General features: G+C 37.0%; 1 protein-coding gene across 2 annotated transcripts in view; it reads right to left on the reverse strand.

Moving 5' to 3' along the window:
• Positions 1-2,327: 2,327 nt before the first annotated feature.
• LOC121425277 (TWiK family of potassium channels protein 7-like) overlaps positions 2,328-12,967 on the reverse strand; it is a 35,812-nt gene continuing 25,172 nt past the window's right edge. For both annotated transcript variants that reach the window (XM_041621303.1, XM_041621302.1), the window contains 2 exons: positions 11,416-11,644; positions 2,328-6,699 (listed from right to left, as the gene is read on the reverse strand). In XM_041621303.1, coding sequence (XP_041477237.1) covers positions 5,690-6,699; positions 11,416-11,644 — 1,239 coding nt within the window. In that variant the 3' untranslated portion in view covers positions 2,328-5,689. The remainder of the gene's footprint in view (positions 6,700-11,415; positions 11,645-12,967) is intronic.

Here is a 12,967-nt window from a genome sequence, read left to right on the forward strand (position 1 = left end):
CACTCCCTCATCTCATTACCTCTACCCCTTCTATCTCTCTCTCTCTCTGTTTCTTTTCCTTAGAATATTTTCGATAAAGGCCTACTACGCTTGTCATTTATAAGATACTCCCCCGAAAATGAAGATAGTAATGAAATTTCTCTCAACGTTGTGTTGGGAGGATCCCAAAATTAAAGATTAAATTATGATTCATTGCCCCCCCCCCCTCCAAAGAAAAATACTCAAATGTCTCATTTTCTAAGCCATGACCCTTTTAAAGTATATCATTTAAACTTTTTTTTCTATTGCGCTTGTCTTCTCTTACAATTTCGTTGAAATAACGAGCAACATGGCCTTCATATTAATACAAATTGGACTGTTCATCTTCATACCCTAATTCTTTTGCTTCTATCCCGATATCTTTTTGAGCATTATCAAAGTAGATACTAAACCCTAAAATGACTGGGCTATTTGAGGTGCTATTGAGAACTGACAGGGGGCCACGATGACCCCCTTCTGATCTTGGTCAACGTTTGCGCGATCGGGGAGAAATTTGACACGCACAATTTATTACCACGTTAATTACAAGCCAGTATAAAAAAATCGGAAAATGGTTGTTTTTCCTACTGATAAAAATTTGTAAATTTATTCTTGAATAACAATATTTCAATATTTGACACCCAATATCACTTCAAATTTCAAGTTTTCCTTATGACTTGAATTTCTCTGTGTTCTTATATAATTATATTCCTTTGTTTTTCTCGTTTTTTTTCTTTTCATTGGAAATTATTAAAGACCTTTCAAAACTAAATCAAGCCCTAAATTAATAAAATAGACCAATTAAAATGAAATACAATCACCCATATAATTTGCACACAAAGTATAAAAATTGGCCACTTTCGGCATGACATCGTCTCGAAAAAAAAGTCACGATGGCGCGCCATGGCGTCGCGACACTATTTTGGGGTCTCAAAAGTTGCGCAAGACTTCAGAGAAAGGTCATTATTTTGCGTCGCTATCTTTCTGTATTCAGGAAATATCGCGCGAAGTGTTGAGGGAGGGGACCATACGGGACCATTCCCCCAGTCCTTTCAGGGTTTAGGAATCCCCAGATAAAGAGCATGTCGCGTTGTCGTTAATAAATGACTCACAGAAGGTTTATTTAATACTTGAATATTGTAAAATCATGCAACAAACAATAGGGATATTTGCATACATTTACATCATTTATTATCAAAATAGTAATGAAAATATTCTCAATGTAGCTAAGGAATTGATGCATTGTTTCTTCATGTTTAGTTTTTGAGCATGTTTATTAAGCATGTTAAGCAATAACACATATTTCCGAAGTTACAATAAAAGTGCTAAAAGTAAGAAATATATCGTTGATTTGAAATGCATTGTGTGAATCGAATACGGACAAATGGAAATTTGATATGTTTCTTTAGTTGTTTTAACTGCCAATTGTAGCGTCTTTGTAGATTATCCTTGGAATAATTATCATCATTGTTTTTCCGTTTGTCTTTTTTTAATTTAAGATCATAACAACGATAACTTATTTCGTCATTATCATTATCAGTAGTAGTAGTATCATTATTATCGTTATTACTACGTATTCCTACATTGTTTCGGGACATCTTTGCAAGTTTACTGCTTAAGGTTAGGTAAAATCTCCATATCAAATGCCAAATTCCTACACAGAAGAAGGCAATAATAAATTATCGATGCTGTTGGAACCATTAATACCTAGGACGTGACATGCAAGTTAACGAACCCTATGGACATGATGGACAGTCTTGTAAGCTCTGACCGTCAATGAGTTTAAGTAGTCAACATAATGATATAATATTTGTTTCATGTTCATTCATCTTTGGCGTATCCATATCGGGCAAGCCATTACCACAAATTACCCAGACACTTGTCAGATAGATTTGATTTTTTTTGCTGGCCTTTCCACTCCCCCCCCCCCCCGAAGTTGATTACAAGTGAAATGACACTATTTTTTGTGCAAGATCTTAATGTGACCAAACATTTCATATTAATACACTTGAATGTTAATATAATTAAGTATGACTGTTATTCAATACATGTCTGCAATTGCACCAAAATGAGACGAAAGGGAAGAACGAATATTCTGAATACTGGTACTCGAAATATTATATCATATTTCAAAACTTTTATAACGCAAAGAAATTATTGACATTTCAGTTTTTTATCAGATCTAAGATCTTAACTGTACGAGTACGAAATAAATAAGGCCTACTAATAAAAAAAACATTTAAAAGATGGCGATAAATCAGAAAATTTACTAAAGCAATATCAGCTTCGACTGCATTTTTGGACTATGATTGCCATAACATATTATTCGTCATTTTATTTGAGTTCTCTGTTATTTGTACTTGGTTTGCTCGCTTGGATTTATTTTGGCCTCTCTGGAAGAAAGATTCCATCTAAGCATAATCGTTAAAAATAAAAACTTCTTTAAAATGAACCTCTTACAAGTAATTTGAATTGAGAACGGATAGAGACTTTTATACTTAGCAAACGTTAGATCCATACAATATCCCACATGAACAAGAAGAATATACAAGAAAGTGCCCCTTGCATCGATGTATATTTTTGCAAATGGGGAAATATTTGTATTTTTCGATTCGCTTCTACACGATGGTGGAACGAGGAATTAAAAAATGTTTCAAATAATCTTAGTTAATCATTCTGCATTGATTTGTCTGGATAATACTTTCATGGTAAAACAAATTTGATATTCGAATTCGTATTCAAATTCCGGAATACACTTACACCTTTTTGACATTATGACAAGGAAGGCAGAATCCTTGGAAATTTACTTTATTATCGTGATATTGGCTATTCCCCTCATATTCATAAATATGACTTGATGTCGTCCAAAGACACGATTAGGAATGTCAGAATATGGCTTAGAAATAAGTATCATGTTGACATCACAACAAACACTTCGTTCACGGGAAGACATTGTGGTTACAAAGTGATGTAAAGGAGTTTGAATAAATATACAATAATGGGGTATAGTATGAAAACGATAATCAAAACCCACTACATGTCAGTTAGAATGAACTAAAACGTCCAACTAAGTGAAAGTTATTAATTTATTGAATAGTTATACTCCACACTTTTCAAAAGTGTATATTTGGACATCGAAGTGAGTGTTCTTACACAAAATGAAATATTGAATTTTACCCCGCCCCAGAAAGGGCATGTATATACGTTTAGAAAAAAAAACCCATCATGATAACCTTTACCTAGTTTTGGATACATGGATACATGCTTCATTATCGGGCAAGCCCAAAACATATCAATAAGTGCGCCATCAGTGTACCAATAAGTGCACAATTCGACAAAGCTCATGAAATGAGGGTTGTATTGAGTGTGCCATCGACATTGGTATAAAATATTGATAAGTCAGAAAATACAAAGAAATACATGACAAGGTATTGTAATTACCATGAAGGCATCAGTGCTAAACAAAACTTGCCTAAACAATGGTAATCAAAGCCTCTGAAAAGACTTGACCCAATGATGAAGAAATAAATACATGTATAATCAACAGTGACATTCTGAACCAAAAACGTGCAGTATACCATGAATATCTCGCACGACCAAATTACTTCCGTGAATTCTCAGGTTGATCAGTAAGTTTTTCAATTTTATGATTACCAAACTTTCCTCTCAGAACTGATGTACTGGTAACTTTTCATTTAAGTGTATTTCTAACTGGGCTTTCTAACTTGAACATGCCCGTTTTTTAGACCATTTTTTGACCTTTTTTTCAATACTCGTAATGTCTCCACGACGCCTCCGAGATGTTTATCAACTGCAGCCACATCGCGGGGACTAATCGCATCCCCGACTGCTGACACGTCTCCGCGATATCTCTGCAAAGTCTCTGAAATGAGGAGATGAGAGACGTCGCGGAGACATACAGAGGACCAGAAAGACTGGTGAGACATTGTAAAGACGTTTCATCGGTCTAGCCAAGGAGAGGTCTCCCTGACGTCTCCCGGACATCTCAGAGACGTCTCTGTGACGTCTCTAGGGAAGGTGTCAAGCACTATGCCCGACAGCCATGACAGTCGGGTGAATGTTGCTGCAAAATCTCCAGGTTGTAGTCTCGGAAACGTCTCTCAGACGCCTCTGCAACTAAAAAGTTTCCGAGACCTCGCAGCGACTATTTGAGACTTGAAACATAATCCTTTTGACAGACTGTCGAGCAAAGTGTTTGTCGCCTTATCCAACGTTATCAGTTGACGACACAAAGACGTCTCCTCGGATAAACGAAGAAACTTCTATATTTTGGAGACGATCCCCTGACTCTTGTCTCCGAGCGGTCGCAAAACAATTTATTTGGTTAGATAGGGCCTTTAATTCAGCCGAATCAAATAGAATAGTCTTATTCAAATTTGATAAAAAACCTTATTTTAAGTCACGAAGTTAAACTTCATTATATCTACACTAAAAATAATTTACATCAAACAGTAGTACTTATTAAAACGATAACCTCCATTTTTCTTTCGGTGCTACCCACGAAAATTCGGTTCTCGACATAATCATATCGCAAAAGTACTATAAGGAGCTCATACAAGAAAGTGGCAAGGTTTCTGGCGAGTAGGGAGAATCTTCTTATCACTTCAGTCACTTTATATCCACTTTGTCTACTAACAGATGGTCCCATTCTTAGATAGCCATATCATCTTGGCAAAATCCACATGGTCAACTATCACCCAGTATAACACTCACTTTTTCTTAATGTCATCGGTCAAGGTTCCACTTCGTCTTCTTAATATTTTGATTGGACTTTGTCAAATAAAAATTGGCCTTAAACAATTCATCCAGTGGTGTCAGATCAAGTGCCTATAAGGCCAAATAGGTCTTACTGGAAATTAGTCAAAGTGGACGATCGATGTCAAAATGTCAATAAGACAACACGCACCGTTGTAGAGGTGTTGTTGCTCAGTGGATAAATCTCTGGACTTTGTACCACAGGTCCGGGGCTCGAATCCCAAAATGATACTCGCGTCCTTTGGTATGCGTTTATCTATATCTCCCACTCTCCACCCAGGTGTAGTAAAAGCATACAAGGTAGGAGCTCCTTGAATGCTCGAGCACCTGATCAAGGAAGCCGTGTTTAAGCAGGGGCAATAGCATGCAGGGCGCAGAAACATTGTCTTCAAAATGCGCTATATAAATGTTGCATATTAATATTATCATTATCATTAGAAGAGCTAGAATTTGATCATGCCGTATAAGACCAAATGGAAAGTACATAAGGCAAACGTTACAGTCTTCTGAATATATCGCGGGAAATATTCCTTTCGGTTGGATATTATGCAACCTTGAATAACTGTCTACAATGTGTATATTTTGGCTATTTCAAACTCTTTTGATGACCTGTTCGTCAATTCTATTGTGGACGCAAATGATGTCTTTCCTTTTAGAGCACTGAACATATGATTTTTCATTTATCTGGGTGACTGCGAGCGTCTATCGTATGACAAAGCCTGAAGCAGAATTCATAGGAGAAAAAGGGTCCAGATTCATCCCTATGATCTTGACCCTGGCCTATAAACTTTTAGAGACATCGGAAGAAAGGGCGATGTATATCGAAGGCAACTACTCCAGATTAAGGCTAATTTTTAAGTTGGTCTGGCGTAGTCATCACAAAAAAGTGGCACATTCAACCCTCCTTGCAACGTACATCTCTACTGGTAGGGACACTTTTCTGCTCTTCAGTGTCCGTTGCACGTCTTCTACTGTCTAGATACCCTAATAATCTCCGTCCTGCTTTGGATACTCTATCCTGAACAAGGGCTATACACATGGATGTCACTGCAAGACCGAATACTGTAAAAAGAAGGCAAAAGAAGAACCGACTCCCTCCATACTGCTCTTCTGGTACGACATCGCCAAAACCGACTGTCGTGAGTGTAATGAAGGTGAAATAGAAGGCAGTGCCATAGTTCCAATCTTCCACCAATGTAAAAGCAAAGGCACTTAGACAGATATAACTGAATAGAGTACAGAAAACTAGTGCTAGAGATACTTCATCAGCTGCATAGTCTTCCTCGTCATCGTTAAACTCATGGCTTTGACATTCTGAAGCATCACAACGGCTAATGTCTTTAGGTTGAGTGGGTTCTTTCTTCTCATCAAGTGCAGTCGTGGTGATGGTAGAGCCATTGTTGTCAGACGTCTCGACGCAGTTCGCGGGAGACGACTGGTCTAGTCCCGAGTTATTTGTGTTTGGCGATGGTACTTCTGCATGTGTGGTACTGAGAACTGTCATACCGATTACTTTGTCGTTGGTTTCGTTAAGGACACTGGTTTTTGGTAAAGCTTTCCTGTCTAAGACATCGCCAGGGTCTACGCTGAACCGTACGGACTGCATGTGCCTCATGGTCACGTTTGGCATTGCACTTCGAAATCTTCTTGTTGGTTTCCTTGTTGAATTACGTCGTTGTGTTTGCGCTGTCTGGACATCATAGACGTCGGCTTCTTTCGTCTTTTTCTTCGATGTACTTCTCATGCTTCGGCACAATTTCAGCCATCGTATGAGCCTGATAAAGCCTAAAGCCAGTACTTGGCCAATGTCCGCAAGAAGGAAGAACGAATATGGTATTCCAAAGGCAGAGTAAACGACGCACACGGCTTGGCCTGTAACGGTTTCTGGTACTAAATCGCCATATCCTATGGACGAGAATAAAAAAAAAAGATGTATGTAGAAAATCAATTACGTGTAAACAAGTACACTCCTATAATTTTGATCACTAGAAAATTCAATCGTTGTTCATAATATGTGTACACTTTATCCCAGCCATATAGAGGTAAAGAACATAACAACTAGGCATGCAAGATGCTCGCTCGTATACAGTTAGATGTTATGGTTTAACAATCTTTCGCACTGTCGCTTCTGTTTGTTTGATGAAATGCCATCGGATATACTGCTTGAATCTTCTGGATTATTCTGAAGATTTGCGATCTGTACCGACCTCAAATAAACGTTATAGCACTAACCGAGCACTGAAAAATCTACTAGTTTCTGTGAACTTTAAAGGACAAGTCCACCCCAACAAAACCTTGATTTGAATAAAAAGAGAAAAATTCAACAAGCATAACACTGAAAATTTCATCAAAATCGGATGTAAAATAAGAAAGTTATGGCATTTTAAAATTTTGCTTATTTTCAACAAAATAGTTATATGAACGAGCCAGTTACATCCAAATGAGAGAGTTGATGACATCACTCACTCACTATTTCTTTTGTATTTCATTATATGAAATATGATTTTTTTTATTTTCTCGTCATTGTCATGTGAAATAAAGTTTCATTCCTCCCTGAACACGTGGGACTCCATTATTTTAACATTTTGTGCTACAGGCAATGAGGTCCTAATCATCAAATTCGTAAAAATTGAAATATTGTATAATTCAAACAATAAAAACAAAAGAAATAGTGAGTGAGTGACGTCATCGACTCTCTCATTTGGATGTAACTGGCTCGTTCATATAACTATTTTGTTGAAAATAAGCGAAACTTTGAAATGTCATAACTTTCTTATTTTACATCCGATTTTGATGAAATTTTCAGCATTGGGCTTGTCTGATATTTCTCTATTGATTTAAATCAACATTTTTCTGAGGTGGACTTGACCTTTAAGGACATTGCTCACTCAAGCGTAATATACCACTATTAAGTTATAGAAGAAACCCAAGCCCAATATTATATATGTAAAAAAAATATCATCATGCTTTAAAATTAATTATCCTTTGCGAGGACTAAATTTTTTATTTAAAAATGCAATGTAGACATAACATGATTACAGGTGCTTTATGAAACAGGAGGATAAAACTTGCGTCAAGCTTGATAAACATAGTCACTTTCCGGCGGCTAGCTAGTGACTTTTAATGGATAGCTTAATAAGCTTTTTTCTATTTATGAGGGGGTTTCTTAGCTTTCCGATAATCACAATGATAAATATGCAGAGAAAGCTATCTTTAGCTTTTAATCTCTAATTAGTCACCAGCTAGTTGGTGGCGATGTTTTTTCAAGCATCTTCCTTGATTTTGTTAGTGAGTTTTCTTTCTCTATATGTCTCTCCTTCTACTGATACAAGCGTTGTTATTCTGTTCATAACGGTTTGTAATAATGTTTCAGATCCGATAGAAATAATCATGGACCTATTTCAATTGATCCATGATGAAATCAATCAATTTTGGGGCAATATCGGTCTAGCACGGCAATGTTTTCGGGATCAATCTATCTTCGTACTGCTTTGGGGCGGTATTATGAGGTCATTTTATCTTTAAAATATTTCATTTTATCTCTTAAAATGAAATTGGTATTCTGAGATGACATTTTATCTCTCAGATAAAATTCAAAATTTTATCTTGCGTACAAATTTTATTTTGCGCATCTATGATGATACACAACAGAGCAGTGCACTGGCGTAAATCCGTGTTGATGGGTGGGGGGATGACTGAAATACTTTGGCATTTTTTTTGCAATCGTGCTTTTAGATATGCAAGGAATTGTCATTGATATGTCCACAGTGGCGTACCGTGGGTCAAGGCATTGGGGGCACCAACAAAAATTTTTAATCACTGAATGAGTGAGCGCGCTCAGTTGCCAGGTATACTGACCTAATAGAGACATTTTAAGGACAATGACATTAAAGGGATATGCATCTCACTGGTCATATAATGCGAGCGCGAAGCGCGAGCTGATTTTTTTTTATATTTACACCTGAAAAGGGACATTATAATCAAATTTGTGTAATCATGATAGGTACCTGTCACACTAAACAGAAACAGAAACAAGAGTATGCATATCTCACCATAGTCATCTAATGCAAGTGCAAAGCGCTTGCTGATTTTATTAGAATTACATCTGAACACATGAAACACTTTTTGCAGTCATTGCAATCATGATTATCATACCATCTCACTAATCAAATATTGCGAGCGCGAACCGCGAGCTGAAAATTTAAATAATTCAGACCTGAAGTGGGGCGTTCAAAGGATTCTTTGTAGGAATTAACTAGGACCATACGTATTTCATTAACAAAATGATGCGAGCGCGAAACGCGAGCTGAATTTTTTTTTTATTCAGATCAGAAGAAGGGACATTTTGAGGACTGATTTTAGGAATTCATGAATAGCAGACATATCTCACCAATCCATTAATGCGAACGTAATCACGGACAGGAAATGTTTCATATGTACGAAGACCTTTAACATGAGGCAAGCACTTTTTGAGTCATGAAAAAGAAGCATTTGTCACTACATAAAACAATGATAACTCAAGTGCTAGGAAATATATTTGGTTTATATTGACTTGAAAACGGGATGTTTTAGTACAACGGGATTAAATATCTCGTAAACAGAAAATGCGAGCACCAGGAACAATGAAGACGTAGGCCCTGGGCAAATTTATGTTTCATGAAGTAATGCTAAAACTGTTTATGTAATGCAACATAAGATAATTATAATATAACATTATAATGAATACTATTTTCTTTTTTCCCACTTCGTTTCTCTTCCTTTCTCCCTCTTTTCTCCTTTCCCTTTTCCCCGTTTTTTTTTGGTCAGACGATTGGGGGGGAAGTGCTCCCACCCCCCCCCCGTAGTTACGCCACTGTATGTCCATATGGCAAATACCTCTCCAATATCATTGTCTTTTTTACCCCATGATGGTTTAATGGTTTTATTAGAGATTACATAAAAAAATTGACATTCCATCTTAACCCCTTCCCAAAGACCCCAACATTGATGAATGGAAGAAACGGGGCCCCGCGGGGGTTTCTCTCTAATGTTACAATAAGGACATAAATATTTCGTTTGTAAATGGTGAACTGGCTCTTTATTTGCATTGTATGATTCAATAATATTGTTTTATTTGTTAAGCGGTATTTCAGGAAGAATTTTCACCAATAAAACAATTATCTCTTTGATTTTTTTTTTATTTCTTTCGTAAAAAGTGGGGGGATGATTGTACAGGCCATCCACCCCCTCCTCGAAAAGTGGGAGCGTAGACGTACCCATCGCGTATCTGGCCATTGCAACGCTGATGATGAGCTTGCGCCCAAGTTACTTTGAAGAAAAAAATAAAATAAACTTAAAAGCGGGTAGGGGCTATTTTATTTCCACGACTTTGATTTCACCAATATTTCTATGTAAATTAACCCCAAACGTTGACATGAAAATGAAGGAAAATTATATATTTACTGAGAAAAACACCTTAACGTTATTCCTGTACAACCAGAAAGTAATTCATATTGTTTTGACTAATATTGTCTTTGAAATGATGCTTGAAAAGACGCGATAGGGAATTCTAAAAAATATGAGAGTATTGTCCTTTTTGTTAAAAACAACGAACGTAGAGGGCAGCAACACACAAGCGTGTTGCTCTAAGGAAGGTCAACTCCGTTCGAATTTTGTGACCACTCTAAAAAATAAGGTGGGGTTTTGGGAACTTTGTAGAGTTGATTTTTTTTCCTTTTTTTAATTTCAAATATTTTTTAATTAACAATTATTAGATTATTCTGAGTAGAAATATTAAAAATATTACTTTTATTTTTGAAGAAAATATTTAGCTTAAAATAATAATCATGATTTTGACATTTTTCCGCATTTTGGAATATTAAGTCTATGACGAGGATACCTCTGATCTCTTATTTTCTTCTGCTGAATTTCGCTTCACCACTAATTAATGCATAGACAACCACCGTAATAATCGAGGTCATTTTTTCTGGCTTGGGTGCGCCGAATCTGGGCCGGTCGCGTAGCTAGCTATATAGTGACGTTGATGATGCGCTGGGGCTTCAGGCGACTCGTCATAGATCTTCTAGCAACATAAACAATGGCGTCTAATTTGCCTGGTCTGATTTGAAGTGCAATGGCTTCAGGGCTGATGATTATCAACGATGATTGTTAAAGGTTAGATTTCAAATTTTTAATTTCATTTCACTCTTAAATCTATGAATCTCAAATAAAGGCAACACCCCCTGGCGGAATGGATTTCAATTGGTTGAGTGACACGAGAGAGCTATAAAAGCGCGTTTCTGATTGGATATTGATCAAAAAGTAGGTGTGTCTTACAGAGATAAAATGAAGATAAAATTGTTCTCATAATATCAATTCAGAGAGATTTTAAGGTATTTTATCTCACTGATTTTAAGAGAGATAAAATATTTTATTTTATCTGAGATAAAATGGATCTCAGAATACCACGCCATGTAAATGCCACATACTGTTCACGATTATTTTGAACTATTAAGGTATTATTTTCGAGAAGGGAATCGAGCGTCATCACCAATCATTACGATCACTGAAAACGATGCCGAGATCTACCAACCAGGAGAGGGAGATCTCAAGTCAAAGGCGTGATCGAGGTCATGGACATACCGATCGTTGTGATAGTGGTCATCGAGAAGAGCATCGCACTCGGGAACGACCAATCCCGACCCATCATCAGAGTTTTTTGTCGTCCTGCCTTCCAGTCGGGATGATTGACGGTGTCGATGAGAGAATCAAGAAGACCGGTGAGGTTTCCATCCTCCAGTTTGACAATACCCATGGAAGCATTTCGATAGGCTTCCAATATAGTTTGCTTTGTTAGTTCTGCCTCTGCTATCTGCAACGAAGGAACAAAAAATAGCACGTCAACGATTACGTCATTCTAGGTGTGGGCGTGAAACATTAAACATGTTAAATGTAATTCTTCATAATCATAACAATGAATACAAAGAGACAGTGCCCCAGAACGAAGCCATAAGGTTCGACTTATGAAGTATGACACCACTCACATTCTGCTCAAAGTAATTGCATATCCACACGGGCAAAATTATTAACTCAGAAGGACGCACACCACTTTAGATGACTAAGATCCAGTAACCCTAAGCAGACTGGGCTTTTTCAACGCCCAAGAAGACTTGGGGCTGATTCAGCACCCCCCCCCCCCCCCCTCCTTGTGATCTCGGCCGTTGATCGCGACGTCTGATATGTATCATACCATTTTTGGATACGTGTGCCCTCCTATACGGATTCGTTTAGTATCCTTTTCGCCCATTTTTAGGCTCGTAATTGGGAGCCTGTATTCTGAGCAACTTTTGCAATCATGGTCAAGATGCGTATCTCACCGTCCAAAATAATGCGAGCGTGAAACACAAGACAAAATTTTGGACAATTTAGACCAAAACAATGACATTTTAAGCACATTTTGTAATAAACAGGATGGGTATCAAGTTTAACCACGCGGGAGCGAGAAGCGAGAGCTGAACATTTTAATATTCTGATATCTAAAATGAACAGTTTAAACATATTTTTCATAAAACATAATATATTGTAACGAATTAAAAGATTTATTTAATGTTCGTCATGTTTTTGGAACGGTGAAGAGCGTAGAATATTTTTTTATCCATGTAAATGGTTGCTTAGGGAAATTCAGTAATCGTTTGTAAACGATTATGTAGGTATTTTCTTTATAATGTGTTTTAAGCTCTATTTGCTGAGAATTAACGATGTTTACAACTGTATGATTATGCCAGATGTTTATCTTTAATTGTTCATCACTGTTCGGGTTATATGGTAGTGACAATAACCATATAGCTGTTGTTGAAAAGATTCTTTTCATGACTTTAAATGTTTTTAAGAGATCATTAAATGTTAAAGCCTGACAATCTCCCTCTTGGATCGTTGAGCATAATCAAGCTCCATGCTCAATTATGAGCCATGCAGTATGCTTGGCATTTAGCGGTTTCAGATTGAAACTCTGTTCAATTTTTATTGGAACCTGCTGCGACAGGATGAGCATTTCTCTTCAATAAAGTTATAAGAACTGAACGACTCGATTCCTGCTTGTCGTTATTTTGTTGTTTTGAGCATGGACCTAATATTGTGATAGGTCCATCTTTGGAGCTACAAGTATACAAAGTATTGACTAGAGAAGGAGAATCTG

The sequence above is a fragment of the Lytechinus variegatus genome, chromosome 12 (genome assembly GCF_018143015.1).
Source record: "Lytechinus variegatus isolate NC3 chromosome 12, Lvar_3.0, whole genome shotgun sequence".
Lineage (NCBI taxonomy): Eukaryota > Metazoa > Echinodermata > Echinoidea > Temnopleuroida > Toxopneustidae > Lytechinus > Lytechinus variegatus.